The sequence below is a fragment of the Apus apus genome, chromosome 1 (genome assembly GCF_020740795.1).
Source record: "Apus apus isolate bApuApu2 chromosome 1, bApuApu2.pri.cur, whole genome shotgun sequence".
Classification (NCBI taxonomy): Eukaryota; Metazoa; Chordata; class Aves; order Apodiformes; family Apodidae; genus Apus; species Apus apus.
Window position 1 is genome coordinate 180,152,785 of NC_067282.1, and position 20,143 is coordinate 180,172,927.

General features: G+C 38.7%; 1 protein-coding gene across 1 annotated transcript in view; it reads left to right on the forward strand.

Annotated features, from left to right (window-relative positions):
- MET (MET proto-oncogene, receptor tyrosine kinase) overlaps positions 1-20,143 on the forward strand; it is a 91,239-nt gene that overhangs the window by 25,441 nt on the left and 45,655 nt on the right. The window contains exon 3 of the mRNA XM_051617152.1: positions 9,532-9,723. Coding sequence (XP_051473112.1) covers positions 9,532-9,723 — 192 coding nt within the window. The remainder of the gene's footprint in view (positions 1-9,531; positions 9,724-20,143) is intronic.

Consider the following 20,143-nt stretch of genomic DNA (forward strand, 5'->3'; position numbering starts at 1 on the left):
TAATTGCTGCCTTCTATCAGGAAACCGCAAAGGCACTTATTGATCTGTCATCCTAAGGGTATGTCTAGGAATATTTAATAAAATAAACAGAGACAAATAACTCTTTTGAGGCCCTGTAACTGTAATATCCCACACCATTTGGCTTAAAAATTTTTGGCAAGTTTAAAAATAACACCACATCTCTATGATTAGGAAGAGTTGATGTGGCTTATTTAGATAATCTCACAGCATGGAGGAAATGTTTTTTGTATTCCGAATATAATGTGCCTGAATACTTTCCCTAGAAGTCAGGCACTAGAATCTGTTGGATTGGTTCAGTCATTTATCCCTCTGGAAATGCTGTATCAAATGGCATACAGCACTCAGCCTAGCACGGAGCCTGCTTCCATCCATACAGATTTTGTGTGAGCTTCTCTATGGGTTCTGATGTCTCAGAAGAATAAATGAAGAGGAACTGGGTGCTCTGACACCCTTTAAAACAGGATTAAACCAGAATAGTAAGGTGACAGGCTGCATCCATGTTCCTGCTCTGTGCTCACTGCCTGTCTGCTGAAAGCCCGGGTGGTATCCGAGGGTCCTCGTTGTGCCCTGTACAACATGGTGCAAGGCGGGGTGTGCCCATCACCCAGCTCCTCCCCACCGCTAGGTACGTGGCCACCTACCCACCTGGCCATGCAAGACCTGACTGGGGCAAATACCATGGCCTAAGGGGTTGCAGGAAGAGCCTGAATTCCAGTTAAGCTGCATATGAGGGATGCATGGTATGGGCACTGGTACAGATGTGAATATGAATGTGTAGGGGGAATACTGTGATTATCTAGGTGTGGCTGTGATTATCTCAGGCTGGGCCAGATTCTGCAGAGGTGTAACTCTAGAGGTAAGGGGTTTTTCGGTCCCTGGGACTGGCCAGGTAGACACTGTCTCAAGGGAGTTCCCAAGAAAAAGGCAAGGCAAAGAAAAAGGCAGGTCAAGGAATTTCTTTGGAAAGTACCACACCACCCTGAGCGGTAGATATCTTTTCAGGCTCTTCCAAGCCTGAAGAGCTATAGGATCTGGGGGCTGACCTGCTTGCCCTTGAGTGCTGCAAAAACTACAAAGAGTTTCCTTCTCCTGATTTCCTGTTAGAGGCCTGTCTCTGCCTCCCAGCACTGCTGCCTGGTGTTTTATCATTTTCTCGATGAAAGATGGATTTCTCTGTGAAAAAGTGGTATCCATTAAACTACCATTTTCTGCAAAGGGCACTGCTTTATCAGCCAGACTTACTAATAATGTTCCATTTCCAGACTTTTTAATCAAATTGTTCCACTGAAGGCAGGGTTCTCTATTGGTTATTAGTGTGGAAGAGTGACTGCTGCTTTTCTGTGGAATTGCACAGAAATAATTTCAGGCAGAAGGTAATTCTTTTTATATGGATACCTAGATTCTCTGGTCATGTGTTTTTTATGTCTCAAAGTTTCAGAAGATCCTTAATTAATACTAAAGACTAGAATTGGACATAGAATAATTTTCTTATCCTATGTAACTTTGCAAATTTGAAAACCCTAACAGTCCCACCACTAGCAGGTATGCAGCATTAAGGACACTCACTAGGGATATGTGATATTCAGATCTAAGCCTGTTTTCCTGAGTTCAGACCAAATTGTAATCCTTTGCCCCAGATTAAGTTCCTGTCTATTCTGCAACGGGATCATGTCAGCCCCTACTGAAAGAGCTGCTTGGATTTCTTTATAAACAGTTCCATGTTCCAGAGAAAGAAGCTGATTCTGCAGTGCACTGCATGCAGATCTAAGTCCTGGATTCATCCCACCTGGCTTTGGTAGGTAGTAGAGACATCTAAGTAAGCAGTGAATTTTCCTCAGGATCTGCTGCCAAGTGATGGCGAGACACATAAATCCTGACAACGCAGACATCTGCCTTTCAGCTCTCTCAGCACCAACCTTACCTCAGCAGCTTCTCTACTTACTTTCCTTGATCTGACTCAGGACCACATATTGCCATCATTATTGCTCACTAAAGCAACAGTTGGTAGTTATTATCCAAGAGAGTGTTGTGTTACTCAAACTTTCTAGGTGGCATGTGGGTTTCTGATCTCAGACAGCTTTTGCATCAGAGCAGAATTACCCCTCATTTCCAAACATGCAAGTAAACCACAGTAAATGAAAAAAAAAAAAAAAATACTGCAAAGGGAGAAGTTCCATGGCATAAACAGTTCAGAAAGCATGTGTAGGTCACAAAGAAGTATTACTTGTGTTTTCTATGGAGTGAGTGAAAACAATGAAATATTAGAAGAGGAATGATCTTGGGGAAGTGATATGAGAGCTTCATTTTGTTAGGGCAGATTTAACACTGCTTTTATGCACAGCCTGTGGGAATTAGGGCAAATTGCGTGATTTTCTCCTACTCTGGGCTCCTTTCTATCCCACACATGTCTTGCACCTCTGTTTTGGCTAGCTATGCACTTGTTGGGCAATGTTATCTTGGAATAAGAGTCTCCTCACTCAGCATTAATTTGGGAAAACTGGTCTTCTTGGAATTCACAGTTTTTCTATTTTATCACAGCTTCCATGTAAGTAATGACTTGTATGAAAAATGCACTGATGTACACTACAAATGTACAGCAAAACTGCTTTTATCAGCACAACATCTCCGATGCATTATTTTATTTCTTCAAATTGTGTAATTAGTCAACACCTCTCCTTTGATAATTTGTATACTGAGTTAAACGTTAAATTAATATAAGGGAAATCAGCAAAATACAAAGATTACTTAGGTCCATTTTATCCGCTGAATCAATAGGATTTACTTAGTGCTAATGCTCTAACCAGATTACATGAACTAATGCAGCACTGTTCAATGACAAAGGCAAATAACTCTTTGAATGATCTTGACAATAGAACATGTAATCATCTTAATTTGTATTACCTAATTACATTTAACATGGATGTCTTTCTACCTATTACCTTAAGTGGAACAACAGCACAGCAACTTCCACTTTCTTATTTTAGCAGTGAAGCAGATCAAGGCAACAAGTATTAATAGTGGAGTGATGCTGTGCAAAATTTAGTATCGAATTCTTTCAAAAATTTCTCTTTTTCTAGGAGTCATAAACATAAGTGTGATCTTTCCATTTACTTCAGTGAGTTCTAGATCAAGTGAAGTTGAAAGTGTAGCTTAAAGGTAATTAATCCTTCATAAATTCCCTCTAAATTGTTCCTTATTTTGCAACAAGTAGTATTTTGAAGGATTGGTTTCCTGTGTAACTCGCACCATCTCCAGGCAGTTGCAACACACAGTAGTGGCCACTGCTTAGTTAGGATTGCTTGATTGTTTCCATCTTAAAGGACTGTTTCCAGTTAATTTCTTTTTCTTCAAGTCTCCTACTTTGCAGTTGAGATTTGAAGAGTTTATTCCCAGAATGGAAACATCCTTACTTCTTCTGTATTTTATAAAAAAAACACCTTCAAATTGGTTTCAAATACATGAGGAATATTGGGAAGAGGAGGAAGGCGGAAGAGGAGGAAGGCAGAAGAGGGGAACAAGTCTTCATTTAAAACAAAAAGAGGAAAAAGTTATATTACCTTTTAGAATAAACCTTCAGTGCCTCAACCGAAGTTCCTAGAATTTGGTCCCCTGCCCCAGGCTTGTTCAGTTCTCCATGAACACTGAACTGAGTTCACAGCACCTACGCCCACGACGTGTCTTTCGCTGGTCCAAATGAAACCAGAAGAATGGTGGATATACTTATATGGAAGTTGTTTAGGATGTAAATTTGTGTCCACTAGAAAACTGAGCTGTTCCATTCGCTATTCTTTGTTCCTTTTCTTCAGATTACAAGAAGTGCTTGGTAACAGTGTCTGGTGCTACTGTGCAGAAATCTGTTTTACAGAGCACATGGCTTTTTGAAGACTGTATTTTCAAATACTTTTCTCTTGGGATGTGATTTCTGAGTGATTTCCGTTCCACTTCCCAAGAACATGGACTTCTTGGGAAGAATAAGTTGGTTGGTTGATGAGATAGGGCTTGAAGAAGAAAAAGAAAATTCAGCATACCTAGTACCTATCACAGACACATTAACATGGAAATTAGCCATCTTTCTGTGCTCTGAGAGCAGCAGGTGGGGAACCCTCTGCATATCACCATCAGGCTGCTCTAGGCTATTTTCCATGTAGTCTCTAAGGAAAATAATAGATAAATCACCCATTTGGGATACCCCTTTCTGAGGAATTACCCAGTTGATATGGATATGTACAATGGTTTAATATGGAAGACCCAATCTCTTGATAATATTTGATAAAGGAAGTGAACTGGGAAAATATTAATGTAAAGCAATCTTGGTGCCAATAAAGAACACTATTCACGTGTGTTTGGCCTGTTACTGAACAATACTTACGACAAGTACTGATGTGTGGCCACCCCTGTTTAGATTCCCACAGTTGCTCTTCTTATAAATGCAGCAGCAAGTTTTGGGAAGTCACTTCAGTTAGGCTGACCCAGTGGGCACTTGCCGTTGATCATGTTGGCAAAAGCCATTGTGCTACATCCAAAGAATTTCTATTTCCCATGTTCCTCAATTCTGGTTGGCTTCTCTTCTGCCTGGTGTACAGTGTGAGAGTTTGTTGACAAGAGATTCTTTTCTGGTCAGTTACTTCCAAAAAATAAATGTGTCCATATTTTTTTCAATGTAACATAATTGAATGTGCTCATAACCGTAAAGAATTCAGACACCCTGTGATAGTTAAGTATAGTGAGAACAATAAATGTGACTGACTTTTTAGAATTGCTAGTAGTAGAGTGTTGTCCATTTCAAAATCTGTCTTGCAAATTGCAGAGGAAAAAATATTCTTTTGTGATAGCATAGAATAAAGCTATATATATATTTGTCCTCCATTACCCTTTATTGACTGGCCAGCTATGGCATGAAACCACATGGGAAAGGAGAAGGGAGATAGTCCCTTTGCTAAGAGAACTGACAAAAAAAGACAGTAAGTGAACAGTCTGCAAATGTGCCAGAAACTAGGAAGTTTGTCCTGTTTTTTTTTTCTCATCTCCCCATTTTGTCAAAGAGCTCTAGATACAGGGATCTTAGCAGTCATCTCTAACTAAGTACAGAATTAAAAAGACCAGTATTTGACAGCTGGGGAAAATTTAAGGAGTAATTCCTTTCAAAGATAACAATCACAGACAGGCCAATTTTATAATGTCCCTCATTTTTATTTACATGGGATGGGAAAACAGCCAATACAGGTTCTAAATCCAGCCTTCCGGCAGACCTCCAACATGATGGTAATCAAACCACTCATCCTCTTCAGGCAGTACCCTGGATTCATTGAATTATTTGGGCCAGAATTTCACTTGTGTTTCACATGGAGAGAAGCAGTGAACAAATCTACTTCTCACCTGAGAGAAATACTGCAAACTACCTAGAAAATTCAAAACTGTGCTAAAAATGTACAAGGACATTTAGAGAGGAAAATCTGATAAGGTTCCTTTGTGTTCCTCACAGTTACTCTTCCTGTTCAGAGTCTGCTGTTCATATAAATTCTTCAGCATCATGTGCTTGATTGCAGTAGGACACACTCCTTGAAAACTGTATTTTTATTATTATCTTAATTCACTGACCTCCACAACAGAAGAGATGTGCGACTCATACACCCTCTCTGTTTTTAATCATCTTGAGAATCAATTTGTAATGTAGAATCAAGTATTCATTCCCTCTGCAGCAGTTTCTCTGAAAAAGGATTTTTGCCATTTGTGAATATCAGGATCCAGCTCATTTAGCAGTAGCTCATTTCCCCCTGCTCTCTGTTATGCCACAGAAATGCTCAAGGGAGAAACACTGTCAGCACTTGTGGGTGCCCACTTCTCTTGAGGGAAACTTCCAGGATTCCCAACAGAAAACAAAATCTGATACTTAGGAATTTGATTCCTGACAGCCAACAAGTTAAGTCATAAAAACAAACCAGCAGGAAATAAGACTCCTGCTTATTCCTACTTTCACTTGAGTTCTCCTTCATAACTGTACTATTTTACAATTGACACCAGGAAATTTTTCCTAATTACTTTCAGTCCATTTGTCCAATTTGTCAAATGAAGTTTAAATTTTAATTATTTCCTCCAAATCATTCACAAGACAGTATTAGATGTTCTGCTGTGATTAAGTCATTCATTTCTAGTTTACTCAAGACATTAAGCATAATATCAAGATATTACAGCTAATAGCACTTTCTAATTGAGCACTGCACTTAACTATGAAGGACAGGTTTTGCTCAGTTTGAGAAGGACAAGCCTGGAGGAGTGTTTCTCCAAACTGCAGTTGCTGCAAATAATAGAAAAGCTCCCCAAAAGTCTTCAGTTAAAATTTTTAGGGTTTGTTTGTTTGTTTATTTGTTTGTTTTTTTCCCTGAGTCTAGCTATTTAGACTAGAGAGTAGACTTTGTGATTGATTCTGACACTGACCTACCTAACTGAGGATTTTTTTGAGACATTCATTAGTGCCTTTAAAATTTCCTCCCTGCTTTGCACTGTTGGCTTCAAATGTGCAACTCTGAAATATTCTTTTTATGCTCACTGCATGTGATATACAAATCATATGTTAACTGCCAAATAGTGACAGGTCCTGATAGGCAACTCAACAATGTCTAGAGACTTCTCTTGGTGTGATCATCTTCTGTAGACCAAATCCTGGGTAAATTCCAACACTTCCTCTATGAACAAACAAGATATCTCCTACCCTTCTGGACACAGCCAAAAGGCAGGGCTTGCTCACACCTCACTGCATTCCAGTGGCACACCTACATCAGTTTCACAAAGCCTTGGCTATGAATCACACTTGCAGTTGGCACCTCTTGTAGAAGACAAGCAATATAGCCCAACCCCAGCATTTACTTGCTGTCTAATCATCTGTTTCAATAGTTGTGTGATTTGTCACTGGAATTTGGCATAATATCCAGAGTGCATCATCTGACATCAGTTATTTTTCCACATTGACAGCCAAATGGATACTTAGGTGTATACTGAGAGGGATAAAGGGAGGAAGAGAGACAGATTTGGGCTTGAAAGAGTTAATTTAAAGCAGCTACTTTGCCCAGGTTTTCCATCTTATCAATCTTCCTTCAGTTTTCTAAGTAGCCTTTTAATCTTTGCATTTCTACCCAGAGATCAAAGCCTTTCTATTTCTTGAACAGCTAACCTTACATTATGGTTAATCCATGAAGCGCCAGGTTTTGACAGAGCCATATGTGGAACAGTCTGCAGGTTCTCGGGCACATACCCAAAATTACAACATCTCTGAGGAAGGCTGTGCTGACTTTGTGGTTGAACTGACTTTGAGGAATCTAGAAATGGTGTTGGGGCAAGCAGGAAAATCTAGCCACTTGTAAAAAAGAGCTTGAACAGGGTTTCATGGGCTGGTCAGGATGTTCAAATTGTGTTAAGATGACTACATAGGAGAAACTACTTTTTTAGGGCTGGCACAGAAACATCTCTCCCCAAAGTAATTTGCTTATGGAAAAAAAAAAAAAAAAAAAAGGAATTACAACAAAAAACAGAGATCCCAAGTTGGAGGAGAGTAAATTCAGAACTCTGCCTTATTTCAAAAAGCATGAAAACTGTACATCTTTCTGCACTTGAACTATTCATACTCATTGTATGAGTAATCTTTGCACAGATGTTTCAGAAATACTTTTAGAGTGGATAGGATATGGGTACAAAATAAAAGAGATTTTAGCTTCTTTGGTGGCCAAAGCAAAAAAACCCTAAATTCAGCACTTGTTGATCAGTCAAAAATATTTAAACTATATTTAATGAATGTTCAGTGTGCCTAGTGCAAAGGATCATTTCAATTCCTGCTGAGCAAAGCACACCATAATTTAACAGTTAATACCAAAACTAATACAGCAGACACTTTAGCATGTGGATAACCAAACTGTGAAGTCACTGCTCTATCAGATCTAATCTGGAAGGCTTCTTTCTGTACCATTACGCAGTGCACAGAGATTTCAGTTGCTCTTTTTTGGTCTTATGCAGGTTTTTACCTGAAAGATACAGTAAATTGACAGTGCATGCTGAGCAAAACTGGCACCACAACTGACTGTAACTCCTAAGGATCATGGAAAACTTCATCTGCTAGTTCTGGTTTTGTGCGCAGTTCAAAAATGTTACAAGTCAACAGCAAAGGACTGAGCTATTAGGTTGAACATTTTGTTAACAGCATTTTCAGTGCCTTGATTTTTCTCCATAATTCACCAGAGTGCAGCCAGAAATAAATTTGTGATTCGTTGCTTGCTTTCTTATGGTACTTTGATTATAGGTAAGAAGGGAAAACATCTGAATCAAGAAAATATGAAAATAAAATTGATTTACTGATTGTTTTTTAAGGGTGATCCAGATCTATTGAATTCAGTTTAAAACCTCTGTCTTTAAAAGGTTTAATTTGAGCTTTAAATTAAAAAAATACAGCTTTTTTGTAACAACAATGAAACAAAAACTTAGGAAAACCGAAGCTCTTTATTGATTTTAACAGAGGGAACAACCATAAGCTATTTTATGATCTTCCTACATGTTTATTCATAAAGTATGTCACAGTGGGAACATGTTAGATGACTTCCAAATTTAAACTGGTTAAGGATCCTTGAGGGGGTTTCTGGTTGTTGTCTATACTGTATCACCAAAACAGATGATGTAGTATCAATAGTAATGGAATTACCAGTTAATAGATTACTATTGAATTGTCAGGACAGCAGGTTATATTCTTCTCTGGAGATAACCTAAAGTGTATTGCTTAAGAATTTTTCCAATGAAAATTAAAAACATGTACTCTCTATTCCCAAACTGAAAGAGAAAATCCTGCAAATGGAGCAACTATTGTAGTACACTCAAGACATAGATAGATTGGACAAAATAGTGCATGAGCCATAGATGATCAATACAATAGCCTAAGTAATTATAAAAAGCTGGCTTCCCCATAGTTTCATTTAAAAATACAATCAGAAACATATTCTTCCTGGCTTATCTCCCTTTTCTCTTTCTCCATCTTTTTCTCCTGTTTTTTGGCTTATCACTGAAAAACATGTTGAAAACAGAATAGAGAGTAATACTGGAAATTGGTATTTTAATGCAGAAAAAAAGGTTAAAAAAATTGCAATGCTTTTAGACAGTTTTCTAGGAATTAGTGTTTGAGAAGCTGGTGTGTTGCTGGACAGTGTCTGCAGTCAAGGAATTCTGAGACCCTTGAAGAAGTCACTAAGAGAAAGGATACCTTGATATATGTGCTTTTACACATACCATCTGGTTACATACAGAGCTTGTGTGTTATTCCCAACAGACAGGATTAAAAAAAAGTTGAAAGAACATTCCCATAACATTAAGAAGTCGTCGCCTTCCTCATGGAACATCATAACTAATGAAGCAATTAAGTTTGAAACAGTTTAAAATACTTTTGGTCAAATGCATTTGTGCTAAATGACTTCACTCTGACAAAGATCTATTCCTACTCGTAAAGACAGTACTCATCTGTACTTCATTTTCTAACAGGCTTTTTCAAGAAATGCTTCATACTGCAGAGCACAAGATGATGAATATCGCTTAGAAGTTACAACTCCTCTGCAGAGGGTTGACTTGTTCATGGGCCAGTTCAACAGTGTCCTGTTAACTTCAATATCTGTCTTCACCAAAGGGAACCTTACCATTGCAAATCTGGGCAGTTCGGAAGGTCGCTTCATGCAGGTAAATATTACTACAACACCTTCACAGTGAAAAAACATACTGGCTTTTACCAGGATGGCGAAAATTGAGGAGCAGTTAAGCAGGGCATTAGAAAATTGAAATTGCTGAGTAAAACAGAGCTTCTGGAATGTAATTAAAGTGGCTAATAGACAGTTCAGCATTTTAAGTGTTCACATGGGCTTTGTGATTTGGAGCAATGGTTTTAGAGCAAATTCTACCATGATCTCCACTTAGTCCAGCTGGCTTAGTTCACAGAGCAGTTCTGGTCCATACAGTCTAGATTTCTTTCAAGGGAAACTAAACTGAAAGCTCTTTTTTGAATACATAACAAAAAACCCCTTCAACCTCAACCTGGGCAAAAAGCTCCAAAGCAGTGACTTGATTCTTCAGCAGCTTCAGATATGCACTTCATATGGTCATTTGGTCTAGAGGATCAGATTAAACTTAGTTTAAAGTAAATTGCCAAGTTGTGTTATAATGTAAAAGCAGGAGCCTTCGTTGCTCAGCATTAGCTGCTTCTATATACTGATCCATTCCTCTGGCACCAAATTACTTGCTCATAGCCTGTGACTCACAGCTGTAGAATTGAGATTAGCTCCTCTTCCACCTACTTTCAAGTTTCTGAGTGCATCTTAGATTTTTGGGCTCTTGCTCGTTCCCGACTCACTGTTCTTTTGGACAGCAGTTCTTCCTGTCCTACAACAGGTTTTCCATAATAAGTGGTAAATCACCCTCCTGAGAAGTCTGTCTCCCTTCACTGACTATAGAATTTATCTAGATGGGTAGACTACACTACATGACTTCTTTGTAGGTGACTAATGAAATACATCTAACTGTTAGGGCCAGCCATCTTTTAAAAACTTGGCACTCAGAAGACAAAATACTTTCAAAGCTTCCTTTATTCACCCATCTTATTTCAAGCACTCTCATCCCGCAATGACCACCTTGGAGAGCTTGACTTCTGCAGCTGCCACAGGGTCCAGCCTGGATGTGTATCTCAGCCTTGATCTCTCTTGCACTCAACGACCTGTGTCCTTTTACTGTGCCACCATTTTTTGTCTTCTGGTGGGCTTCCTGAACTGTTAGCAGTCTGGCCATTTTAGCTCTGTAGGCTGCAGAGAGTCATGAAAATTGCTTGCTTTGTTCCCCAACCATCATTAACTGAAACCTGATGAGATTTGCCATAATGACTTGCTCTGCCCTTCACGCTTTCCCATTTCCCAAAACCTCCCATCAGACATCACTTGGGCGCTTGCTCCTTTTCATAAAAATCTTTGTGTGGTGGAACTCATCAGATGAGATTAACTAACAAGCTGTCCCTTTCTTCTCTCCCTTTTCCTTCTCTGTACTTGCCTCACATAGTAAGTAGGGTTACATATTGTCCCCAGTATTTGTTAACCTACTATTGGCACCATTTAGAGACAAATGGAATTCTAAACCTCCACTTCTGACTTCTGCACAGACTGGACACAGAACCTGCCCCATCTTGTAAAATGTGTAATGCTCCACTGGGGGGGAGATCAAAGTGATTTACCACAAAGGATAGATGAAAAATTGAAGAAAATCATGTTTGTCTTTCCCTCTAAAACTTAGGGGGAAACCAAATGTCCAATGACAACCCTGCCAGTTTTACTTGAACTTCCCTTGATTACCTTGGTAACTTTAAGCTGCAGTTTGTCCTCAGAACTGGAAAGGCAAATGCTAAGAGCTACACACTGAGCTCAGAAGCAGCCTACACTCTGTTCTTAAATGTGCTTACTGGTTCACACAGCGAACACGAGCAATTTGTTTAACCTTTCTGAAACCATTTCCTTATCTACAAAATACAGTTTAGCTACTGTCTTACTCACTGCATTTCTTCTGGGCTGTCACAAAGCTTTTAGGGAGCTTTGGTGGAAAACGCAAGGCAGCATTATTTTTATTTGTAACATTCTTTAAATTATTCATTCAAGCCCTGCACCACACATTTCATTCAGACATTTGCCAAACTTAAGGAACAATTAAAATATTTCCAGAATACATTTCCCATTCCAGGTTCAGCAACAGATCAAAAGAAAGGCTATTGTGTAAACTGCACATTGCCATTAGCAGAAATATTCTCATCATTGAATTAGATTAGCTTGAGCTACAGGGGGAAGTCAGCATTGGGCTCATATTGTAATAAGCAGATGCTCTTTCTTTGAGGGTTTGGTGCAACCAGCGAGAGAATAAGCTTACTGGCTACCTGTAATGACACTACCTCCAAATAAAATGGTTAGTATTTGTTTTGCTTCCAATGATATTGGAAGGGATACTAGATCTGTAGGATACAGCAGACACAGCTTTTTGCAGAATTTAATGCTCACTGGCATTAACATATTTTTCACTAATAGTTATGTAGGAAGTGCTTTCAAACATGTTCATTAGCAAATGCCCAACTAAAGCAGATTTGCAGTGTTTCTATGGAAATATAGCTACTAACTGCAATGAGATTGAGATAATAAAAAATTAAGCTATTAAACGATCATTACTGAAGTAAAATGGGTTAAAAAAATCAGGATAATCTAACAATGACTTAATTTATCAAAAAGATATCCCCAAACACTTCCCCTCATTTTTTAGCAAAAAAAGTGTAATTATGTTATGTTTGTTTCATTCACAAATCTACTGCAACATATTGTAAAGAATCCTCAGTTTTTCACTTACTGCACACCTCTCTTTTGCACAGTCATTTGCACTCATGTTTTTAGCTCTTTCTGTATGCAAATATTGAATTTTCCTGTGCAAACCCCTTGTAACTTGTAGCTGTTCAGAGCTGCCTGTATCCTGTCAGAGGTAGGTATGCTTACAGAGAAAATTAGTTCCAAAATTCTACCTATTAGGGAACCTGTTTTAAATCCGGTTACACAGTATTAATATCTTGCAAAGATATTTTCAGGCCAACTATTGAAAAGCAAAACATATTCATATATATCTAAAATTAGAAAGTCAGCTCAGCTCTTCCAGTGAATCCAGTTCATCTTGTATCATCTTTGAAATACCAAACCTTACCATATTTAGGCAATTTGGTTTGTGACAGATTTCAGCACTAGCAGTCATCCATGAGATTAAAAGAAATAGCAGTACAGTACCTTTGTCTCTGACAACTGCAAGCTGAAAAGTGCCCGAATATGAAACAGCTTTATGAAAATAATGAAGATTTAATTCACTTTTTTGACTGTATTAATTTAGGTTTTCCTTTAATTGTTATGTAACATTTTGGGGAAGAGGGGAGAGAAAGATGTTTAAACGTAGTGATTGTGCCCTCTAAATTGAACTGAAGCACCAAGCCTGTGCTGTGGAAGCCAGTGGGTGCAGCAGGCACCTACTGATACTCAACCTCAGATAAATTGATTTGAAAAAGTTTCTCATATTCTCCCACTATACTTGTTTATACTTGATCAGCAGCCAACCCCTTGGTTCTCCTTTTCTTTCCTTTTTCTTGCTTTTATCTCCTTTTGCACTTCCATCTGCTCAGCACTTTCTGCCTTCCTACTGACCCCACATCTCCAACTCCATTTCCATCTCTATCCATTTTTCTCTCCTTACCACAGGGCTGTAGCACAGCATTGCTGCAAAAGCCAATAGAAGGTTTAATATGTAGTTTCTGAGAGTAAAGGTTTTCTTTCTGTAGATGACAGCTAGCTGATTCTGAAATTTTTATGTATTTAGAGACATATCAAAATTAATACCTTCTATCTTTACAAGTGATTCCACTGAAGCTCATAGTATTACCCATCAAAGCTGTGCTAATAGCCCAACTCAGAATATAGCCTGTATGTTGCTTATTGAGGAGCCAGTAATATTCAGAATGCAAAAGTAGGTATGTTTTATCCAACCAAGGAATATCACCTGTTGGTTTCTGCTCGTGGTTTTAGTTCCATTAAATAGAATTATTCAATTAAACAGCTCTGGAAAGTGCTAATACTGGAAAGGAAACACAGCTTCCTTCACTAAATGATTTTTGGTTTTTTTCAGCCAAAATCTAAAACTAAAATCAAATCAATCTGGATGGTCCAAATACAGAAGATTCATGAGTTCTTTTAAGGAGAATAATTGGGGCCAGGAGGTGAATTCCAAAGCTCTCCTGGAGAGTAATTGCAGCCCATTGACATACTGAGCATGTTTTGGCTGCATCAGAAATGTTAAATCTGTATTTGGCCATGAAGAGAATGAAGTTTGTAGTTTACTGAATATTGTGGAGTTTCTGTTACAAAACAGAGCAGTAATAATTTTTCTAAGACAGCTGACATGTATGAGACGGAAAAGAAAAATGGTTTTACTTCCTTCCTAAGCTGGAGCCTGACAACAAGGGTTTTTTTCTCCCTTCTTTTTTTTTCTGTTGAGAAGCTGCAGCTGTTTTGGCCTTTCTTATTGTGCTTGTTTCCAGAGTGTGACTGGGAACACAGGCTGTAAGTACAGCTGTTGGGTGCAAAGTGAATCAGGTATTTCACAGTGGTTATTTGATTAGAAAACAGCACCCAGTGACACTGCTGTAGTTGGGGAATGAGATTTTCAGCTGGTGTAAAGCATCCTTACTCCTCTCAAGCCAAAGGAGCTACGCTGAGAATATGACTCACAACTGGAAAAGACACTTTCATTACCAGCCAGTATTTTGGGAAATTATAGCTTGTCAAAAAAACCTAACAAAAAACCTTGTGATATATTGAGATAATATCTTCTACTTTTGCTCAGTTCCAAGGTGGATTTTTAATTTTTTTAATTTTTTTTATTATTATTATCTGGAGCTTGGTGTTATTTCAGAGAGTGACTTTTTGAGTGATGGAGAAAAGAGCAGAGTTCTTCAGGAAGGGGAAATCTTTCTGATAGCTCAGGGGAAAGTGGGATGTGGGAAAGCTTTGCAAGGTTTATTCTGAAAAGCTCAGATTTGGTCTGGCCTTGACATACACAGAAGTTGGTTTTCAGCATAATGCTGAATGGAAGTGGGAGGTGTCCCTGCCCGTGCAGGGGGGTTGGAACTATATGATCTTTAAGGTCCCTTCCAATTCAAACCATTCTATGATTGTGTGTGCTACTTATGCTTGAAGCTGGCCTCACCCAAGTGAAGCCCAAAGAAATGCACTGCTTGTTGGTGACCTTCCTGAGGAAGAGAGGGATAGAAAAATGTTTACTGTATGTTTTACAACTACTGCAGGCAACCACTCTCTTTAGATGCAATTTTGGCAGCAGAGCCATCTCATCCTTCTGACTATACCAGTGAAACTCAGTGCAACCACTGCAGGCAACCACTCTCTTTAGATGCAATTTTGGCAGCAGAGCCATCTCAGCCTTCTGACTATACCAGTGAAACTCAGTGCACAGTGGAGCAGCACTGGGCTGCATGCAGAGTAAGGAGTTCCCCCACGTGCCCTCTCATCTTCAATTGGGCAGTAGGACCTCCATCCTGTTGCTCCTGGAGGTAAGGAAAGGGTCTTCACATGGATATGCATACACACTGAGATGCAATCAGCCACATGTTGGCTGCAGTCCTGTCCAATCTAGCTGGATGTGAGCCAGCTCTAGATGAGAAGCCAAGTTTTAGCAAAACATGGTCACGCACTGTCATGTCTGAACAGATGCTGGACTGAAAATGGCTTAGGTCAAGAGAACCAAAGCATGATGGCACTGATAGGCCTCGTCAGGGTTGAGCACATCACACAAGAAGCCACTCACCATCCTCCTCAGGGCTTCTCAGCACTTGTTAGACATGAAACAATACAGAAGAAGAATAATAAGCCTTATTCTAGGGACCCATTACATCCCAGTATCTTTAACAATATATTTAACTCAGAAAGGATGTATGGGTTCAAAATAAAGGCTCAAGGAGCACAGTCTCCTGTCTCCAACAGGGGCTAGGATGGATAAGGGAGAGGTATGAGGCAAGTAAAAGCACCCAGTAATGATTCTCCCAGTACCCTCTGGCTCCAGGCATTCAGTGGCTCAGAGATTCCATGAGCTGGAAATTGCACCTGTATCTGGTGTTTAATAGTTCTTGATGGACTTCTTTTCCATCAATTTTACCTATTGGTTTTTGAAATTATTTGTTGTTTTGTCCTCTACAGTACATTGTGACAATGGCTTCCATAATTTCATTCTTCTTTGAATGATGAAGAGCTTCTTTTGGCATTACCTTAACTTTCTGCCTTATCATTTCATTTGGTGCCCTCAGTTCTGTCTGATGAGGAATACGGACTTGGCTCGCATAGATCAATGGTCTGGGAAATTGTCACACGCTGAAGAGAAAACTTTCACATCCAAGTAGACAGAACACTTGAAAGTCACACCAATTTCCCAGTAATACTTGTGATTAAAAACAAACACCACCACCAAACTTTAACACACACATCTCATTTCCCTGAAAAGAGAGAAATTAGCATGTGTCATTGCTGCTTTCATAGATTACATGCCAGGGAAGAAAATGGCATGCTACAGAAATTAGTACAGACAGAAATAATTACATCTGCTTTTTATTTGTGTCTGCAGTCAAGGCTTGGAAAAATTTGTCCCAGATTTCAGCAAGGAGAGAGCCAAGCATTCAGCATTACCCTCCTCTTGCAAACAGCAAAGTGGCAAGGCCTTGCCTCTCCAGGAATCAAGGCTCAAAGCCATGGTGCCTAGAAGCAAAATGAGTTGACGCAGAGCAAGGAGCTCACGAAATACATGAACACAGACCTTAAACCTTACAGAGCCAGAAGGGGGACACGACTGATGGGATGCCTTTGGAGTCATTGCAAAGGCTGTCCTCTGTGCCCACTGCTGTCCTGCCTCTGTGGTGCAGAAATCCACCTGGCTTTTCAATACTGGCAGTCTGATCTAGGTAAAGCTAAATGCACACTATGCACATGTGCATCTGTAGGAATGCAAATAGTTGCAGTCTTTCCCACTTTATCATTTTTAAACCAACAGAAAACTGTGGCAAACGACAAATAGTATTTTCGTATCTTTGACAGTTTTATAATAGCAGTTCTTTTTCTGGTAAATAATATCTCTTGATGATCCCAGAAAAACAGAACAAACAAACAAACAAAAAAACCCAACAAATATTGCATAATGTGAAATCCGTATAGTCAAATGAAAATTAACACCTGGTGACAAATAACTGTTTTGAGAGCACACATGTTTTATTATTCACTCTGAGTAGAAAAGCTTACACCCTTCAGAGGAGATCCATTATACTCTCCATGGATTAGAATGATATACAGCATTTAGAGAGTTACATATGTGCCCTTTGCAAGGCTACGCTGCATATCCCAGGGCATTTGAGGCATTACACAATAAAGTTAACCCTGAGCCTATCTCTGTTGGATAATGGCCTACACCTGCCAGACATCTAGGGAAAAAATAACAATATGATACTTGGACGGGATTGCTTTTAGAAGGCCTCTCATTTTTGCAGAAGATATTTCAACATGCAGACAGTAACATTTGTAATTCAATCCTGCTGACTAGCAGAACTGAGCATCAGAATTATTTTCAAAAGAAGCTGTTGCATGCTGGTTTTTAACTCAGGTTATTACAGTCTTAATTTGCCATATTATGCATAAACAAACGTAGAGTCAAGTATTCTTACTTAACGTTAATACCAGCTGATGAAAATTAAATATTTTTTAAATTAATTATTTTGATGTTCGTGGACCTAAGTGATCACTGACTTTCAGGATAAAAGATATATTAATTCATATATTCATGAATTAATTAACTGTTGGCTGTTATCTTCATGGAAGTACTTTTGAGCTATGCTGAAAGACCACGTACTTTTTTCTTTAAATGGAGACACATAAATACTGTGTGTGCTTTAGGGAGGATATCTGGGGTTGTAGTTACTAATAATTAATGTGATTCTCAGAAAGGTAATTTCTAAGAACATCAGAAGAGTCACATGGATTTAAATGAAGAATCCATGTAGTTCACTGCTCTGTCTCCAGCAGTGGTGACTAGTGGATGTCTAGAGACTGAGGAAACATATGTACTAACTTCTGCTTCAGGCCTCCAACTATTTTCCATTCTGGGGATTTCCTGAGCTATTGGGTTTTGTCTGTTTAGCTCTTCCCATGTACATGTGGCGATTCCCTTTGAATGTGTATTCCTCTTGCATTCACATCCTTTGGCAAGGAGTCCCATAGGTCATCATATATTGCTAGGAAGTCTTACTCTTTTGTTTGCTTTGAGCCTGACTCTCACTTTTGTCTTTTGATGGTGTTTAGTGCTTTTTTTAGAAGAGAGTAAATGGTCAGTCTCTAAATTCTCATGATTCTGTATGTCTTTTTCATAGCTTTTCCACACATACCCTACTCAGTCATTGTTCATTATAGCCTTTTGATCATCTGTGTTACCCTTCTCTGAACCTTTTCCCATTTTAACGTACTTTTTTTGTCATGAGGCAACCAGAACTTCACAGAGAAGTCAAGGTTCAAGCAAGCCATGAATTTGTATGACATCAGGATGTTTTCCAATTTGTTCTCTTAATATTTTTCTAATAATTCCTAAGGTGTTTGTTTGTTTGTTTTTGACTGCTGCTAAGCAGTGAGATGATGTTTTCATTACACTATCTATCATATAAAGCTTTAAATTCATCTTCTTTGTTGTCTTTCACCTGCCATTTTATTGCCTTGGCATACTGTCATGTGAAGTCCTTCCATCATCCTTCATAGTGTGTCCTCATCCCCTTGGATACCTCCAGACCATCAGAAAACTTTTGTCACTAAACTGCTCAAACACTTTTCTCACTAATTTATGAGTAAGTTGAATAATGTGGATCTCAGCACAGACACCTTGCAGAACATCTCTGGTGACTTCTCACTATTGCAGGGACTGACCATTTACTGCTAACATCTGTTTGATCTCTTTAGTTTATTATCTATTTGTGCAAGATCTTCCCTCTATTCTGAGTGCAGACACATAGTTATACTTTCATTTCTTTTATGTTATCAAATTAATGATTAAAATGTAAAGAAAACCCAACACCACCACCTCAAAAAAAAACCAAACCCAAACCAAGCCAGTACTTTTTAATTTTGTAAAGAGAAATCCTTCTGTAGTACTGAACCATTTCCATGGTAGAAGTAGCCCCTGTATGGTGGTGTTTCCATGGTAGATTTAAAGCCACACTGTATGCATACCAGCCCAGTCCTAAGAAATAAAAATCAGAGGTTTCTGAGAACAGCACTGGAGTCATAAGTAGCTTCTTCCTGCTATAGAAGCTGTCTTCAAACTGCCTTTTTCTTCAGGATTATGGTGGATAAGATAGAATTTCAAGGAGTGGGCTGATGTGTGCAAAAAAACGCACAGTTCTATAGACCAAAAAGAGCATTTTTGCATCTAGAATCTGTTACAGCAGCATTGTAGGCTCATAGATTAGTTCTAAGAAAACTCCAAACTTTTATTCCAAAGTCCCAAATTAGTTAGGAAATGCATCTTGAGCTCCCTGTATGTCATGAGGTCAAAGTCCATTCACCCGGGCTTTGGGCAAGTGATTTGACTCAGTAAAATAAAGGTCAGTGTTTAAAGTACCAAAAAAAAATTCCAGGATTGTAGAGATGGGATCCAAATTTTCATGTATTGCTCTGAGGTTGCAACACAGATGTGTTCAAAGGGTTAACACTGTGGCTCAATCAGAAAGAATGCTTGGCAATAAGAGGTAGCCTGGATTAATGATAGAAAAGAATTCTTAGCATTTTATAGCAGTGGGTATTTGAGATGAGACATGGCTAATGATCAACTAAAAAGGTATTTGCAGCTGTGGTGCTACCTCTCCACATAATGCCAACATTAATCAAGTTTTTTCATGCAGCTTGGCAGTCCATTCTATTTTTCATTGTCCTGAATATAAAAACAGAGCTCATGCCCTAATAACATGGAGTCAGAGACCATACTTCTGTGTCACCAAAAATGATCAGACCTTATTGATTTCTAAAAGCTGCACTTTCTGTACTGTGAAGCAAAACCATAGCAGTCTTTAACAAAGCCAGTTTCATTTTAAAGGAAAAAGAGGCCTCTTGCAACCCCAAACTGTAAATACCTCTGGGACACGGAGCACTTATTGCCATGAATTAACTGCTCATATATTTTATTTAAGTTTTGAATTACAACAAAACATCAGCTGTAATTACAGCATGTCTAAGTCTGGTTTTGGAGTCAGCCATCTTGTTGAAAGACCTTGGCAGTGCGAAAAGCCAGTGAAATCATGTAAGTCAATGTCCTAGCTGTTCTGATGCTGTCTTCAGAGTCAGAAGAAAAGATTCATTATAGTGAAAAATTAAACATTTGACATACAAGTTATTTCCAGAATGCCTTCAATCTTTTTAAAGAATGAACCCCATTGAAATTCAACTTCTCAGTAAATGTTGATTACCTAAATTCCTTAAGTAAACTACACGTGATCCAGCTTTTGAAACCTGAACAT